The sequence below is a fragment of the Panthera tigris genome, chromosome A2, assembly GCF_018350195.1.
Source record: "Panthera tigris isolate Pti1 chromosome A2, P.tigris_Pti1_mat1.1, whole genome shotgun sequence".
NCBI lineage: Eukaryota > Metazoa > Chordata > Mammalia > Carnivora > Felidae > Panthera > Panthera tigris.
The window spans coordinates 10,347,611-10,365,633 of NC_056661.1; the positions used below are offsets into that span (position 1 = coordinate 10,347,611).

The following is an 18,023-nucleotide window of genomic DNA, read 5'->3' on the forward strand; positions in this document are numbered from 1 at the left end:
CGTGATCTACATTCTAGAACCAAGCCAAGCTGAGCCCAGACAAGATCGGCTGAACCTCAATCAGACTTGAGAATGAGAAAAGCAAATGTTTGTGTTTCGGCTCCGGAGATTTTTGAGGTCATTTGTTACACAGCAATAGCTGACTATTACAAATGGGAAAACTGAAGAAAAACATATTTCCTTGATGTAGCAACTATTTACTTTCTGAAAGCTGTTAATAAATTCATGTATCTTATAATCAAGAATATCTTGAAGTAGAGAGAACATAGTGTTTACACATGGCTCACAGCTTATATGAAAATTCAGAGAACATAGATTGAAACGATTCAAGGGTTCATTACACTATGTCCTAACTTTATGACAATAAAAAAAGGGGTTGGTGTTTACCTGCTGGCTGAGGAGGCAGTACACCAGGAAGATGAACACTCCCTGCAAGCTGTTGATGATGGTGAAGAGGTAAGCCATGACGCGGGCAGCTGGCCCCACCTGCAGGACGCCCAGACACCACGTGCAGCCCAGGATGAGGAGCTGAGCCGTCGCTTTGAATGTCAGCATCCTGGGTAGGAGGAGAGACGAGGCTCGTGATGCACCGGGAGCAACAGCCCCCTCCCCTCCCCACCTGTTTTCAAGTCCACTCCACGGATGCTTCCTACTGAGTAGCGATCAACTTGGATCTTTATCGTCAATGATTCCATAAAAAGAAATGGTGTTTGGGTCAGGGACGGCAGTTTGACTAGGACTAGGGATGGTAGTGACACTCCAGAATGTGAGTTTCAAAAAGGTCACGATGTTTCAGGAAGACCCCTAATTTTGTTCAGCTGACATCGTCGAGAACATTCTGTGCCCCTGGCCCTAGGCTGGGGCTTGGGCATTCAGAACAACCAAGATAAGACTTCTGTTTCCACAGCCCTTAGAGTCTGGTGGCAAGACAAAAACAAATGATGACTTGTAACATTTGCAAAGTGAGGTACTTCTGCCCAGATCCCATCCAGGGCTGTTCCTGTCCCCACCTTCTCCATGACCTGACCCAGAATGTGCTTTGCCCAGAATAGAGGCCACTGATTCTGTGCAAAGTTGAGGAAAGGAAAGGACATTCCCAAACTCTTAGACGAAGTGACATGCGGTTGATGAACCTGCGTTCACGTGGGGCAAGAGAAGGGGAAGGCAGGGGGCCTAAAACGCATGAAGGCACGACCATGAAAGGGTGCGCTGGGTTCTGGGAACTGTTATGTGATGTTTTGAGTGTGTTGTCAGGATAGAAATGTTCTCAGGACCTGCTAGGTAAGGCATGGAAGCAATCCCTGTGTATCAGGGCAAAGTCCATTCTCTCTGGACATCAGATCCTTGGAGCTCTGAGGATAATGCTCTGGATGGGGGACATTCCTCTGACTCCTCCTCACCTGGTGTTCTGGAGGGTGGACACATCTCTGTTGAGGGAGGAGAGCTTGTTTTTCACTATCCAGAAGGTCATCAGAAAGAAGGCCAGATTAATCTGCAGAAAGCCCACAGGTGTATTAAATTCACTCCACATCTGGTAAGCATCCTCCTAGCTCATCCAACACCTAACCCGGCAGGTAAGAAGCTTTTGCCTTTTGTAGAAGTCCTAGAAGACTAGACCAACCACCCTGTAACTCAGGCATGTGTTTGTCCTGTAACTTTGGCGAGCACTTCGATGCAGTTCGCATGGAAACTCCAAATTTTAGCACTGAAAGTCCCAGGTCTCAGGAAACATGTTAGTCCTGTTGTTGCAATGGAAATTCCTGCATCCTGGGGGGGGGGTCTCTCATCAGTCCTGGGCCAACTGGAATGATTGCTCCCGCTGCCTGTAACCCTCCTGGTACACCTGGTCTTTGAATGACCGTCACTTTGGCAGGCAGGATGCTCTGATGTCATGTGTTACTCACGGAGAAGATGGTGCAGACGGGGCCCAGGAAGGTCCATACAAATCCTTTGTCTGTGTGGAGCCAGCATCTAAGAGAGAGATGAGAAGTGATTCAAGAGGACATTGACCTTTGTGGATAAAGAATCACTAGAATGTGTAATATATAATGATTAAATACTTCATAATGAACATTTGAAATAATTAAATCTTAAGGACTTAAAAACAGTTGAAGGAACACGAAATTCCATCAGAGAGATGTCTTCGGAGTGGTCACTGACCTTTCCTCTGCCTATCATGTTCGGGGGAAATTAAATCGCTATTGGTTCTATGATGGCCACAGTTGTGCTGGAGAAGATAGGGGCAGTGGGAATTTGCTTACCTGGTGGGTGTTCCATAAAGGGAAGGTCTGGATGCAGCAGAAATGGCCACGATTAGAGCCGGGACTCCATAGCCCACAGGGAACATGAGTCTCTTCATGAACCTGCTCACACTGGTGTAGTTGACCACCGTCAGGTTTCGTGCCGTGAGGAAGAGGTGTAGACCGTCCAAGAGCATCCAGGTGAAGGAGGCCAGGTAGAGATAGTGTAAGGCCCCCGCGATGATGGCGCACAGCAGCTGGGGGAGGAGGAAGGAGTCACCAGGAGGGACTGTCAGGGAGGAGGGTGGCCCCAGGACCCCTCCCATACCTTCCAGCGGGGAGAACTCATATATATATAGGGTCGAGTTGTTGAGAGAGGATTGTCTTCTGCTTCATCAGTCAACGTGAAATAGGCTATTTACCCCTCCAGCCTCCCTGTCACCCAACGATATTGTGTTAAGGTATCAGTGCAGCAGGGCTCCACGAACTGAGCATCCCGTGGCTCAGGGCAGGGGGTCCTCTGTGACAGTGTCGGTACCTTGATCTTGGTCTGGTCGATGGCCGTGAGGAAGAGCAGGTGGGCCAGGAAGAGGCAGATGGAGAGCTGCAGGTGCAGCGAGGTGCTGGTGTTCTGGATGGCTTTGCACAGGAGGAAGGTGAGGGCTGCCAGGAGGAGGCACAGCAGAGAGAGGCCCAGCCCCACGTAGGTGATGACAACCAGCACGGGATCCTCCTCCTGGGACCCACCGAGGAGGACATCACAGTCAGTCTCCAGGATTAATTTTCCCCCCTTTGGAATGCGGCATCCCAAACATAGGCATGAAGCCAGTTGATAAGAGTTTAAGAAGCGTCTGTCAGACTAAGTCGTCTTCTTCCCGGCTTTACTGAGGTATACGTAACATACAAAATATTGCACACGTTGAATGCACACATTTTGATGAGTTTGGGCATAGGCACAGACCTATGATGCCATCACCACAGTCAAGGTAATAAACTATCCATCACCTCCACGATCCTGTGTCCCCCTTGCTTTTTTCTTTCTGTGGTAAGAAACAACACGAGATCGACGCTCTTGACAAGTTTTTAAGTGCACAATACTGTGTTAACCATAGGCTCTATGTTGTACAGCAGATTCACGTGGAAATGAAAGAATGTGCTAGGCTAAGTCTTGCACTCAAGAGATAAAGGAAGCCCTGTGTCGCAGAGGCCCCTCACGCTCTCTGCTACCTGTCCTTTGGCCGTTTTCTGTGAAATCCAGTGACCCTGCCGTAGACTATTTCTCCTGCCACAGGAGCATGCCTGGACATGCCAGAGGGGTCACAAGTACCAGGATGTTAATACCCCTAGAAGCTTCCCTCAAACAATACAAGTATGGCATTGGTGGATAAATATCCCAGCTCCCTCACCTTTATGTGGGAAGGCTCTGAAATGCATGTTCTAGGATATCTCCCAGGAGTACCCAATGGGATTGAGTCCCAGTTGTCTACGTTGGTAACTTTCTCTCTCCCCCTCCCTCTCCCCGCCTCTCTCTTTTAGAGGGAAGGGAAGGGACACAGGGAGAGGGAGAGAGAGAATCCTAAGTAGGCTGCCTTCCTGGTGGGGAGTGCGATGTGGGACTCGATCTCATGACCCTGAGATCATGACCTGAGCAGAAATCAAACTGACTGAGCCACCCAGGTGCCCCAGTAACTTCCTCTTTGACACACCGCTTACTGGCTGCCTTCTCTTCTCTGTCTCACCTCCCTACTGTCCTACTGATGTGTCTTGGGGTCGCCTCCCAGAGAAACTACTTGCCCTCAAATTTTTTGTCTCAGGATCTGCTTACAGGAGATCCCAAACTAAGGCATCTGTCTAATTCAGCTCTTGGGGCTCATCTCCTTAAAGACAGGAGCCACAAGTCTGATGAGCCACGCAGACTCAAGCGAGACTCACCGGTGGGAAATGACAGTTGCCGTCTCTTATAATCACATGGGGATTTTCACTTATTTCAATGTCACTTTATAGAATTTCTTAATCCTTTGTGTTTTTTTTAACCTTAAAAATTGTGAAATATAATGCACATATAGAAAAGAGCACACACACACATGTATCACATGATCCATAATTACTAAATGGTTGGTAAGATCATTAGTCTGTAGACATTATCCCAGAAGCTCTTTCCAATTGCAAACCACCTTCTCCCCCAGAGGTAACCGTGATCCTTTTAGGATAAGCAATTCTTGATTATCTTCATAGTTTTACCACCTAAGTATGCAACCCCTGAGAACATGGTTTAGTCGTGTCTGTTTTTAGATTTTTTAAAGTTTATTTATTTTGAGAGAGAGAGAGTGCAGGCAGGGGAGGAGCAGAGAGAGAGGGAGAGAGACTCCCAAGCACTGCCAGCACAGAGCCTGATGTGGGGCTCGAACCCACCAACCTTGAGATCGTGACCTGAGCCGAAGTCGGACGCTCAACCGACTGAGCCACCCAGGCACCCCTCCCATTTTTTTTAAAGAGTATTTATCATCCCCCCAGAGGGGCTGACACAGGGCTGGCTGCAGGAATTAAATGTACACGTTGTACCTGGTTGGTTAGGGCCACGAGGACAGCAAAACTGGACAGGTGGGTGGAGTTGCATATGGTGTGACTTTTGTTCGCTTGTATCAGGAAACAGCCGTCGCTGGACCACTGGCCGCCCTCGTTCATGCTTTTCCAGTAGACGCAGATGGCCTTTTCACTGCTGGGCTTCATCTGAAAGTAGAAGGGCTCGTCACGTTCTTCCTTGGGGCGGACAACTCTCAGCGTGTGGGTCTACACTGGGGTGGCAAGTGAACAGACACGTGGCCTCTTAGAAGTGACTCAGGCGATTTTTATTCTAACTGAAGAGGACGCCTGCCGGGACGCCTGTTCCCACAGTCGCAGTGCTGTTGGGGTTCCATGTAACACGAAACAAAATCAAGGCTCTCTGGGGGGCCAGAATTTTACAGGACGTCATTGGTTTCAGGACTTTATCTGCCACCAGGAAGTCAAACAAACAAACAAACAAAAGTAAATAAAAGAGGGGCGCCTGGATGGCTCCGTTGGTTAAGCGTTTGACTCTTGATCCCGGCTCAGGTCTTGATCTCACGGTTGGTGAGTTTGAGCCCACGTCGGGCTCTGTGTTGACATCAGAGCCGGCTTGGGATTCTCTCTGTCCCTCTCTCTCTCTCTCTCAAAATAAATACATAAACTTTAAAATAAAATAAAATCAAGTATCTATGGCTCATAGAGTTTTCTCCTAAACACTCCCGAAGGCAAATTTCCATGATGTCTTCATACCAGTTGTGTCCCTGACCCCTTATAAAACAACTGCTCATGCAATGAGACGGGGAAGTTTAGGAAAGAAATGTCGCCAGGAGAGAGAGAACAGAATCAGCCTTCCACCTCTTCTTTTTCTCCCAGGGGTTTCCAGAGCATCACTTCATGGGGCCAAGGAGACGAGGAAAATGTTCTCCTGTTGGGAGGCTGTATCTCCTTTGATAATTCGCTAGACCATCTCTAGATGCCATATATCAAAAATTCCATACTTAGATTTTAGGCCTCGGGTAGGCGAAACCGACATGTCCCCACTTTCTCCCCCTCAATTCTTATTTTCTTTAAAATTAAAAAATAAGTTTATATATCTTTGCCAGCTTTCTTGAAATATAATTGACATATAAATTACGTAAGTGTAAGGTATTCAACATAATTATTTGATCTATGCATACGCTGCACAACAAAGTTAATTAACATCCATCACGACCTGAGCCGAAGTCGGACGCTTAACTGACTGTGCCACCCAGGTGCCCCATAAGGGACTCTTAAATACAAAGAATCAACTGAGGGTGGCTGGAGGGGTTGTGGGTGGGGGGTGGGCTAAATGGGTAAGGGGCATTAGGGAAGACACTTGTTGGGATGAGCACTGGGTGTTATACATGGGGGGTGAATCACTAGAATCTACTAAAATCATTACAGCACTCTATGCTAACTAACCTGCATGTAAATTCAAAAATAAAATAAAATTCCAAGTCCTATGCTTAACCAACCGAGCCACCCAGGCACCCCCAAATTATTATTATTATTTTTTCAGATTAAAAAAACAGTAGGGGTGCCTGGGTGGCTCAGCCGGTTAAGTGTCTGACTTCGGCTCAGGTCATGATCTCACGGTTCATGGGTTCGAGCCCCGCATCGGGCTCTGTGCTGAACGCTTGCTCAGAGCCTGGAGCCTGTTTCGGATTCTGTGTCTCCTTCTCTCTCTGCCCCTCCTCCATTCTCACTCTGTCTCTCAAAAATAAATAAATGTTAAAAAAAAAGTAATCTCTTCCCTGAACGTGGGGTTCAGACCCACAACCCCGAGATCAAGAGGCGTAGGCTACCCCGACTGAGCCAGCCAGCAGCCCCCGAAAAATTATTAATGAGCTGCTTTGCATGGTGGTTTTCTTAGGACAGGTTCAAACTCTGGGAAGACTGAGTCTAAATCCAGAAATACTACATCTTCTGAATCTCAATTCAGACCCACCACGTTTCACGAGGCTCCTGGCTACGGTATTCGACGGCACAGTGCAGAAGCCCAGACTGGGGAGGGAGTGCACATTGTTTGGTCCATCTCCAAGACCCCCTAAGCACGCTCAAAGAGCAGCTCTGACCCACCTTCACGTGCTGAAAAGTCAGAATCACAGACTTGGGGAGAGATGTATTCCTTTCGGGTCCAATAGCGGCACTCACTACCTGAGAGTTCAGGTAAACTCGGTCTTTGCCATTTGCCTCTTCAAAGAACGTTGCGTTTATGATGTTTCCAAGAGAAGAGTATGAAATAAAGGCAATTGCGGTGGGACCTGAGGAATCGGAGAAATGAGAGTCTGAAAAAAAATGCCACCGTTCCTTCCCCACGCCTATGATACATGCACACACACACACGTGTGCATATACACAGGTATACGTGTGCACACATAGTCACATACCTGAGCGTGAGTGCAATAGAGATTCTCACTGTCTCTCCCTTTTCCACCTCTGACACAGACTTCATGTTTTTGGCCCTGAACTCCTTTTCTGGACTGAATAGGGGAAAACTTGGGGGAAGAACTGGATGGACCGAGAGAGGTTAAGCTGATTTGTGTAAGAGAGGACACTGCTGGCCTTAGGAGAAAATGATATCAAAGTTGGGGGGAGGGCCAAGAAGAGGCTGATGGGATTTTGAGGGAGGAGGAGAGGAGAGAGGTGGGTCAGCCTCGAAGAGGAGGAAACTCAGCAAGTTGGGTAGGTCTTATGTGGTGTCATTCCACTTCCTCTGCTGCCTTCTGGAGACTTCCAGAAAGACTGGCTTATTTCTCAAGACTTGGAGCATTTGCTTTGCATTCCTTTTGGATGAAGAATAATGTTGAGACTGGACTTAAGGAAACCCGTTAATAGTTGGGTTACACGTATGTCTATCTCTTTGTATGTATGAATGTAATCATCTCCTTCCGTATATTATATACGTAAACCAGATCTAGAAATAGTGTATATAGAAACCATAATATGGGGATCCTGGGAGGCTCAGTCGGTTGAGTGTCCGACATCGGCTCAGGTCATGATCTTGTGGTTCGTGGGCTCGAGCCCCACGTCGGGCTCTGTGCTGACAGCTCAGAGCCTGGAGCCTCCTTCGGATTCTGTGTCTCCCTCTCTCTCTGCTCCCCTGCTTGTCTCTGTCTTTGTCTCTCTCTCAAAAATAAATAAATATTGAAAAGAAAAGAGATCATAATATACCTATACCTCTACCTATTCACATATTCAGTTTTCTTTGATGGAATGCCTACTATGTTCCAGACACTATTCTGGAGATACAGTGGGGGACAGGATAAACCACTTCTTAGGGATCTTACTTTCTGGTCCAGGAGAGAAGCAAACAAACATAAACAAACCAATAAAAGCCTATGTCACAGGATGATCAGTCCTACGGAGAAAATTAAGTGAGGTGAGGGGACAGGCAGATTTGGCGGATGCTATTTCAGACAGTTTTCAGACAGCAGAGTGATGGCAGGGAGGGCCAGGTGGGCATCGACAGAAGAGAACGTGCCCCGCTGGTTCAGGGAACAGGGAGGAGGTCAGTGTGGCTGAAGAGGGGTGTGTAGGGTGGAGAGCGTGTGGGGGGGAGGGGGGAGGGCAGGGGTGATGGGGGCAGATCCTGCAGGGCCTTATAAGCCTTGAGGAGGGCTTTTGCTTTTATTTTAAGACAGTGGTTGGGGCGGCTGGGTGGAGAAGGAAGTGGCTGACTCTTGATTTCAGCTCAGGTCATGATCTCAGGGTTCATGGGTTCGAGCCCTGTGTGGGGCTGTGGAGCCTGCTTGGGATTCTCTCTATCTCTGCCCTTCCCCCCCCCCCCCTCTCTCTCTAAAAGAAAAAAAAGATCTTTTATTTTAAGCTAGTGGAAAGGCACTAAAGGATGTTAAGCAAAAGAATGCCATAATTTAACATACTTTAATAGGCTAAAAGTAAAAATGCACATGATATATTTATACCATGTATTTATAACTATGATACAGTGGAAGGACATGCATATGGCATATATCAATAGGATGGGCCAAATTGTGTCCCCCCTACCCCCCAAATTCATTAAGTTCAAGTCCTTCAGAATGTGACTGTTTGAAGACAGGGCCTTTATAAAGATGGGGCCAGAGGAGGGAGGACCTGACTTTGGTGCCGTGATGGAAATAGGCAATCCTGGGAGGCATCACGGAGCGGGTGAGAGCTGAGCCGCATTGAAGAGTAAAGAAGAAGAACTCTGGACACGCAAAGAGAGACCGGAGACGTGCACTCACAGGGAAAAGACCGTGTGAAGACAGAGAAGGTGGCCATCTGCCAAGGAGAGAGGCCTCAGAAGAAACCCACCCTGCCTGCACCTTGATCTCAGACTTGTAGCTTCCAGAACTGTGAGAAAATAAGTTTCTCTTGTTTATATAAAAGGAGAAAACAAATGCATTTGTAGTTAGCTTGAATATAATGGATTACGGGCTATAGTATGGGTTATACAGAGTTACAGGATGCTATGACCATATTCCCATGTCCATAAGTTTTCTTTTTTCTTTGTAGCCGCAGAGAAGTCCACGCCGCAGAGGCCATCTATGTGGATGAGTGAGGATTGTAGGGACCGGAAACAGGTTAACAGGTTTCTGGATAAAAGTCCCTTACTAGCTCTGCAGTAAAATAAATTCCTGTTCGAATAAATTCTTCACACGCTTCTCTACTGAGGCTTCTCTGGTCTTGCCTGAGGGAACAGAAGCGATTCATTTCTGTTTCTCTGAGTTCATGACAGTTTTCCATTTGTCAGAGTGAAACAGCGGTAGGTGGACGGAAAAGACGGGCAGGTGATCTGTCCACCTGCTCTTAGGCTTAGAAACGGCTTAGTTTTGAGCAGAGGTATTCTGGTTACGAGCAAAATCACAAGCAGAAAAGAGAAGGGTGGCTGTACTTTTCCAAGGTCAGCCTCTGTGGCCTGGGTTTGTTCTCTGAGATGTTTTACAGGGGACGTGGTGTCATGTGACTGTCTGTCTCGAATTACCTGGGACAGTCCCAGCTCACCTCCGGTGGGTGTCTTCGGGGCGAGTTGGTAACACCTCCCTTCGATCTCAAAGTTGTTACTCTTTGAAGGTCATTTATAAGGTCGCTCTAGATGAGCATTTCTCAGTTGGCGGGGGCGGGGGGGGGAGTGGCAATTCTGCCCCCTCTTGGGACATTGGGCAATGTCTGGAGGCATTTTTGGTTGTCGCACTGGGTGACGGCTACTGACGTCTAGTGAATCAAGGTGGGGGAGAGGCTGCTGCTCAACATCCCTACTGGACGCAGGATGGCTGCCATGACAAAGAATAGACACAGCCTGAGGGACAGACAAATGTCCCTCTCTGAGCTTGTCACACATCTGTCAATGGGTTCTTTTCTCTCATTGGGAATGTTGAGGCATCGCCCTAAATGTGGATTTAATTCAGCGAACATTTGTCCCTGTCCTCCAGGTGATGTGCCCCTCGTGGTGACTATAGAAAGAAATCATGATTTTGGTCCTTATGGGGATTCCAGCACAGTGGGGGAGACAAAGACGTGTCAATCAAGACACAGCACAACACGTTAGATGCCAGGATGGGGTAGGTTGGAGATGCTGGGGGAACGTAGAGGAGGGAGGGTCAGGTTTTGGTGCCGTGATGGAAGTGCGCAGTCCTGGGAGGCCTCATGGAGGAGGTGTGGGCTAGGCTGTGTTGAAGAGTAACAGTTCACCCAGTGGAGTGGTGGTTGGCATTCCTGGCAGAGGAACAGATAATGCAAATGTCCAGAGATGAGACTATGGGGCATCACTGGGGGAGGGTGAATAGTCCCGTACTGGGCACCTCTAGGCCAGGGGCTCCTTGAGGCACATGCAATCACATTACGATGTCTGTAATTTACTTAAACAGTTCAGCATAGGCAGCTGTTGTGGGCTGAGCTGTGTCGTCTCTGAATTCCTATGTGAAATCCTGACGCCCCACGACCCCAGGATGCGATTAAAGAGCAAGCGGGGCCACAGATGTGTTTTTGTCTGGCTTGCACTGGGCAGTCGTGCACACTCTCCACAAATCGTGAGTTTCCGAAGAACCTGGGGACAATGCCGGTGTGAATCACGTGGCTGGAGGTTGGCTTCTATCCTCCGCCTGGCCCGTTCTCGAACGGGGCAGATTCACGCGCTTATTTTTTTGGGGGAGGAGAGGAAGTAACAGGAACTAATTGCCTCACTTCCTCAGTTCAGCATGTGGTTAGTTGTCCACGTTTCGTTGTCTTTCCTTTGGGACTTTTGCTGACATTACAGACCAGCTGTACCCACATTTACAGGATGGGATTTTAAGACCTCATTTATCACGCTACACCAGTTATAACGCCATGGCAGCTATCGTAAGACCAAATTTGAAAACCGGAGGTATTCGCGGCACCTGGGTGGCTCAGTTGGTTAAGCGTCTCACTTGGGCTCAGGTCACGATCTCGCGGTTTGTGAGTTCGAGCCCTGTGTCGGGTTCTGTGCTGACGGCTCAGAGCCCGGAGCCTGCTTCGGATTTTGGGTCTCTCTCTCTCTCTCTCTGCCCCTCCCCTGCTCATGCTGTCTCTCTCTCTCTCTCAAAAATAAATAAACATTAAAAAAAAATTGAAGGTATTCATGCAACCCACCTGATTTTTGGTTTCTCTTGAAACACCAGAAAGTCTGGCAGCACTGGGACAGTTAATAGTTTAACATTCCATTCCTTTGTACACAGGATTAGCAGGTGCTGTAGGTGCCTTGACTATTCCCGGGGCCCTCTTGGGTTTGACAGAGAGAGAGCGAGCGCACACGAGCAGGGGAGAGGGCAGAGAGAGGGAAGGAGAGATTCCCAAGCAGGCTCCATACTCAGCAGAGGGCCTGATACAGGGCTTGATCCCATGACCCAGGGATCGTGACCTGAGCCGAATCAAGAGTCAGATGCTTAACTGACTGAGCCCCCCGGGCGCCCCGGGTTTCTTATCTGCTGATAGATTCTATTGCGAACAATTGTAACTCTCTGCCTGGGGGCATTCCCTGTAGGGAGTGTGTTTGATTTGTACACAGGGCAGAATGGGAGAGCTCGGTAGGGCGGGTCACAGTTACCACCTGCAGCAAATCTGCTCACTGACATACTGACACCTGTAGTGGCCGTCCCCTCTTCTCTGTCTCATTTCCTCTCTCCCCTACTGGGATGGTTAATTTTGTGTCAATGTGGCTAGGCCATGCTACCCAGCTGTTGGGTCAAATGTGAGTCCGGGTGTTGCCGTAAAGGTATTTTTCAGATGAGGGTAACATTTCCATCAGGAGACTTTGAATAAAGTAGATTACCCTCCATCACCCAATCAGTTGCAGGCCTTAAGAAAAAGACTGACTTCTCCCAAACAAGAGGGTATTCTGTCTCTCGGCTGTCTTTGGTCTGCAGCTACGACATTAACTCTTCCCTGGGTCTCCGGCCTGCTGGCTAGAGTTTAGACTTGCTACTTTCCATAATCACATGAGCTAATTTCTTAAGATCTCTGTTTCTCTTTCTGCCCACACACATATCCTATCGATTCTGTTTCTCTGGAGAACGGTGACTAATCCGCCTACCGATGCCTCCTGGAATCACATCCCAAATACACTCCTTATGCTTCTCTCAGGGACTGCATTTGGGTGAACCCCGTCGGAGACCTGGACAGAAAAGCCTCCAAATTGCAAAGAAGTGTCTTCCACACTGAAGAATAGAAAGCCTCCACTTTGGGGAGTTTTTTTTTTTTTTTGTTTTGTTTTTGTTTTTTTTTTGTTTTTAAGGAAAAGACTCAAATGACACAGTCTTCGGGTAACAAACCAATTAGGAAAGATCTTATTGGCGACTCTCTCAATGACTCACATAATGATGCTGATCTGTGTGTCTTAGAAGTTCTGAATGCAGCCACTACATGTACCTTTCACATTTTCCTGCACGATGTCATCGCAACGGATGTCCACTGAGTTCATGTAGGTGTTCAAGCTGAAGACCTTTCCTTCTTCAGAGCAATTGTCTGTAACAACTAGAGTTTCAATAGCTGGTGAGAAAAACAACAGGCAAGTTTATCATTATTACAAGCTTTAAAAATGTGAATAGCAACATGAACAGGTCACATTTACTGAATGTCTAGAATGTTCCAGGCACTGTACATTGTCATATAACCCCATGAGGGACCATTATCCGAATGAGGAAACTGAAGTTAAGAAGTTAACTCCTTAACTCCTGAAAAACAAGTTCTTTTTTTTTTTTATGTTTATTTCTGAGAGAGAGAGAGAGAGAGAGAAAGAGAGAGAGAGAGAGAGAGAGAGAACATGAGTGGGGGAAGGGGAAGGGCAGAAAAAGAGGGAGACACAGAATTCGAAGCAGGCTCCTAGCACAGAGACTGGGGGCTTGAACTCACAAACTGTGAGATCATGACCTGAGCTGAAGTCGGACGCTTAACTGACTGAGCCACTGAGGCCCCCCCTGAAATACAAGTCTGTAACTAACGTTCTCTAGCGATCATCTTTGAAGCAACAATTCTGTTCCTAGGAATTTTATTCTCAGAAAACGACATGGACGGGAGGGAAGATTTAGTTATGAGAAAGTTCATAGCAGCATAGGTGATAGTGTGGAAAACAGGAAGTGATCTAAATGTTCAACAAAGAGAAACTGAGTCAATAATTGATGGCTTATTTCTATAATGGGGAACCATGCTTCCGATGAAAATGAGGTCACAGGAGAATTGCCATCAAGAAAAAAGCTCATGGAAATATTTAACTTAAACATTAGCAGATGGTTAAGGCTGGCTGTGGGTTAGAAATTGTTGAAGCTGGGTGAGGGATACAGTTGGGTTCTTCCTGTATCTCCCCATTCATGGTATTATCCCCATTCACAGATGAGGGAAATGAAACCCATTGAGGTCAGGGCACCAGTTTCCCATCAGTTAGGACCTGGCCAGGTCAGGAAAGGTGAGAGCTACTTGTAATCTGAAAAATGGTTTAATTTTGAATGAAATGAGTGAGTGAATGAATGAACAAACAAATTAATAAATGAATCCTGATTCCAGTTTCCCAAGAAGGTGAGGCATTGGATTTTATTTTCTATTAAAAATTATTATTATTATTTTTATAGAGCATAAACTATCTCATCATGCAAATTGGTAAAACAGAATGTTTAGGTAGGCATACACAAATCCTTTGATATCCCTGAGCTGAATAAAAACACAGCAAACAGCATTTCTGGAGGCCAATGTGGTGATATGCCTCAAACTCTATAAAATGTTTCTTTTCTCCTTGACCTAATGATTCTTCATCTATGAATTTATCCCAAGAAAATATCAAACAAATGTACACAGATAAATTTTCAATGGTCTTTTTCACGGGGTTCTTTGGCAACAACCCACAATTCCCAGAATAGGGAAATAAATATAGTACAAATAAATTATATACAGTGCAATTTGATAAACCGTTGAAGATAATAATGTAGGTAATGATGACGTATACCATTTACACGGAAATATGTTAGTGATGTAATGCGTGAAAACTGCATGCACAAAATCACACACACAGGAAATATGTTTCTTCATCAGATGTGTACCTATGTGGCTATAGGATGGGAAGACCGGGCTGTGGGCAGATTTGGCTGGCCTAAATTTAGTTTGTTTGTGTGTGTGTTTTTTTTTCTATTTTTTAAAAAATCTAATACTGGGTTTTGCTATGGTATTTTATAAAATAGTGAAATGATTGCTAAAGTCAAGCTATTTAACAATATCATCTCCTCACCTGGTTATAGCATACATATATATGACAAGGGTGATAAAAGTGTTTTTATTAAAAAAATATGCAGTGAGATGTTCCTTCTGGGATGCTTGACATACTGTCACTGTGACATGTGCCAGTAACTATTGGGCAAAAAAGCGCTACTTTTTGGGGTGCCTGGCTAGCTCCGTTGGTGGATGAAGCATGTGTCTCGTGATCTCAGAGTCGTGAGTCAGAGTCCCACACTGGGTATGGAGAATACTTAAAAATAAAATCTTAGGGGCGCCTGGGTGGCTCAGTAGGTTAAGCGTCTGACTTGGTTCCAGCTCAGGTCATGATCTCACAGGTTCGCGAGTTCGAGCTTCCGTTGGGCTCCACACTGTTAGTGGGGAGCTTGCTTGGGATCCTTTCTCTCCCCCTTTATCTCTTCCCCGCCCCTGCTCATGCCTGTGCGTGCTCTCTCAAAATAAAGAAACACACTTAAAAAAACAACAACAAAACTACTTTTAAGCCAAAATCCTAGACTCAGGATTGGAAACCATTGACCATCTTTTCTTTTCTTTTCTTTTTTCTTTTCCTTTCCTTTCCTTTCTTTTTTCTTTTCCCTTCCCTTCCTTTCCTTTCTTTTCTTTTCCTTTCCTTTCCTTTCTTTTTTCTCTCTTTTCTCTTTTCTTTCTCCCTTCCCTTCCCTTTCCTTTCCTTTCTTTTCCCCTTCCCTTTCCCCTTCCCTTCCCTTTCCTTTCTTTTCTTTTCTTTCTTCCCTTCCTTTTCTTTTCTTTTCTCTCTTTTCTCTTTTCTTTCTTCCCTTCCCTTCTCTTCCCTTCCCTTTCCTTTCCTTTCCTTTCCTTTCCTTTCCTTTCCTTTCCTTTCCTTTCCCCTTTCCCCTTCCCTTCCCTTTCCTTTCTTTTCTTTTCTTTCTTCCCTTCCTTTTCTTTTCTCTCTTTTCTTTCTTCCCTTCCCTTCCCTTTCCTTTCTTTTTTCTTTTCCCTTCCCTTCCTTTCCTTTATTTTCTTTTCCTTTCCTTTCTTTTTTCTCTCTTTTCTCATTTCCTTCCTCCCTTCCCTTCCCTTCCTTTTCCTTTCCTTTCCTTTCTTTTCCCCTTCCCTTTCCCCTTCCCTTCCCTTCCCTCTCTTTTCTTTTCTTTCTTCCCTTCCTTTTCTTTTCTCTCTTTTCTCTTTTCTTTCTTCCCTTTCCTTTCCTTTCCCCTTCCCTTTCCCCTTCCCTTCCCTTCCCTTTCTTTTCTTTTCTTTCTTCCCTTCCTTTTCTTTTCTTTTCTCTCTTTTCCCTTCCCTTCCCTTCCCTTCCCTTCCCTTCCCTTTCCTTTCTTTTCCCCTTCCCTTTCCCCTTCCCTTCCCTTCCCTTTCCTTTCTTCCCTTCCTTTTCTTTTCTTTTCTTTTCTTTTCTTTTCTTTTCTTTTCTTTTCTCTTCTCTGTTTTCTCTTTTCTTTCCTCCCTTCCCTTCCCTTTCCCTTCGTTTCCTAACAGCTCTATGGAGGTGTGATTAATGTGCAACAAATTGCATATAAAACAGTGTACAATTTGATGAGTTTCATAGAGTGTGTATACGGTATGCACCTGTGATACTAACACCACAATCAAGGTACTGAACGTGTCTCTCATTCCCAACAGTCTCCTTAAATTGTCTCATGCTCTTTTACTCCTCTCTCCCCCTTCTCCTGTCACTATAGATTAGACTGCACTTTCTAGAATTCTATATAAATGGACTCAGGCAGCGTGTTTATTTACTTTTCTAACTGTGTAACCCAGACTCCAGCTTGTAATAGCCCCCGTGTGTATCAGGCCAGCTCCTCTTCTTACCCACAGTACTGTTGTGAATTTTCTGGATTTTTTGCTCTGGGGATTTCAAGGCAGTTTCTAGAGCGCTCGATTCTATAGTCTGGAGAAGAGTTGTGGCCCGAGATGCGACTTCTCTCTTCTCTCCCATTGCCCATGGAGTGTCATTAGTGAGAAGTGACTCGAATTTCTCAACAACACGTTGCAGCTTTGGAGACACAAAGAATAAGAAAAAAAAAATCCAATCTGATAGATCCCACACCCTGAGGGAAAGTAGAAAGCACGAGAAAGCAGGTTCTGGAGCCAGAGGACCCGGCTTGAATCTTGTCTCTGCCACTGACCAGCTGCATAAACTTGGAAAAATAACTCGATTGCTCTGTGCCTTGGTCTCCTCTTATAAGGATGGGGACAGTAAAAGGACGCCCTAGAGTTTTGGGGAAGATTAAATGAATAAGAGATGCCATCTTCGAAGAACAGTGTCTGTGTCCAGATGAGGATAGTTATTATGAACGTCTTTTACCATCAGGGGAGTGGTAAGCTTGCGAGGAATAAAACAGTAGTGCTCCAGTAGGGCGATTTTGGCCTCCCAGAGACATTTGGTGATGTCTAGAGACATCTGGATTGTCACCACCGAGGGATGCTCAGTGGGTGGGGGCCAGAGAAGCCGCTGAACACCCTAGAAGGCACAGGACAGCCCTCCCCCACACCGTGGTAAAGAATGACTCAGGCCCAGATGTCAGTGGTGCCAAAGCTGAGGAAAAGTGAAGTTGTTATAGCTCAAAAGTCGTCCTAGGGGCACCTGAGTTCCCAGTTGGTTAAACTTCCCACTTCTGCTCAGGTCGTGATCTCAGGGTTTGTGGGTTCAAGCCCCTGCATCAGGCTCTGCACTGGCAGTGAGGAGCCTGCTTGGGATTCTCTCTCTCGGCTCCTTCCCCTCCCCCCCCAAAATAAATAAATAAATAAGCTTTAAAAAAAAAAAGCCCTATGGGAATATGTCTTCTAGCAGTTTCTTTCCTTGTGCAAAAGTGAACAAACAAGGGGCGCCTGGGTGGCTCAGTCGGTTAAGCGTCCGACTTCGGCTCAGGGCATGATCTCACGGTCTGTGGGTTCGAGCCCCGCGTCAGGCTCTGTGCTGACGGCTCAGAGCCTGGAGCCTGTTTCAGATTCTGTGTCTCCCTCTCTCTGACCCTCCCCTGTTCATGCTCTGTCTCTGTCTCAAAAATAAATAAAATGTTAAAAAAAATTAAAAAAAAATGAACAAACAAAACAAAACAAAAACCAAAAAACAAAAAGAGAGGAAAAGAAAAGACATTCATTCTAACTGGCCTTTTTAAATCAAGAAATTCATCTACGAAGTGAAGCAAAGACATGAGACAGAGGGTGAAAAGAATGAAGGGCTGTGGTGGAATTTTATAAATATAGGCGTAACAAAATCGTAATATAGGCGGACTTGAAAGGCTATTTTTACGCGGATCCCCACATCCTTGTACTTAAAGCGTGGTCCTTGGACCAGCGGCATCAGCATCACCTGGCAGCCTGTTTGGAATGCAGACTCTTGGGGGCATGAGTCCAAATCTGCATTTCACCCAGTTTCCCAGGGGATTTGTGGGTACGGACGCACCTCAGAGATTGCAGGTTTGGTTCCAGACCCTGGTAGTAAAGTGAATAGCGCGGTAAAGCTATTCAAATGAACTTTTTGGTTTCCCAGTACCTATAAAAGTTTGGCTTACACTA

At 46.2% G+C, this 18,023-nt stretch overlaps 1 protein-coding gene across 4 annotated transcripts in view; it reads right to left on the bottom strand.

Annotated features, from left to right (window-relative positions):
* Positions 1 to 18,023, bottom strand: part of ADGRE3 (adhesion G protein-coupled receptor E3) — a 47,062-nt gene that overhangs the window by 7,508 nt on the left and 21,531 nt on the right. For all 4 annotated transcript variants that reach the window (XM_042978409.1, XM_042978408.1, XM_042978406.1 and 1 more), the window contains exons 6-14: positions 16,314 to 16,497; positions 12,675 to 12,794; positions 6,888 to 7,072; positions 4,803 to 4,970; positions 2,779 to 2,976; positions 2,262 to 2,497; positions 1,905 to 1,971; positions 1,401 to 1,492; positions 388 to 556 (exon numbers count right to left, since the gene is read on the bottom strand). In XM_042978409.1, the coding sequence (XP_042834343.1) occupies positions 388 to 556; positions 1,401 to 1,492; positions 1,905 to 1,971; positions 2,262 to 2,497; positions 2,779 to 2,976; positions 4,803 to 4,970; positions 6,888 to 7,072; positions 12,675 to 12,794; positions 16,314 to 16,497 (1,419 nt within the window). The remainder of the gene's footprint in view (positions 1 to 387; positions 557 to 1,400; positions 1,493 to 1,904; positions 1,972 to 2,261; positions 2,498 to 2,778; positions 2,977 to 4,802; positions 4,971 to 6,887; positions 7,073 to 12,674; positions 12,795 to 16,313; positions 16,498 to 18,023) is intronic.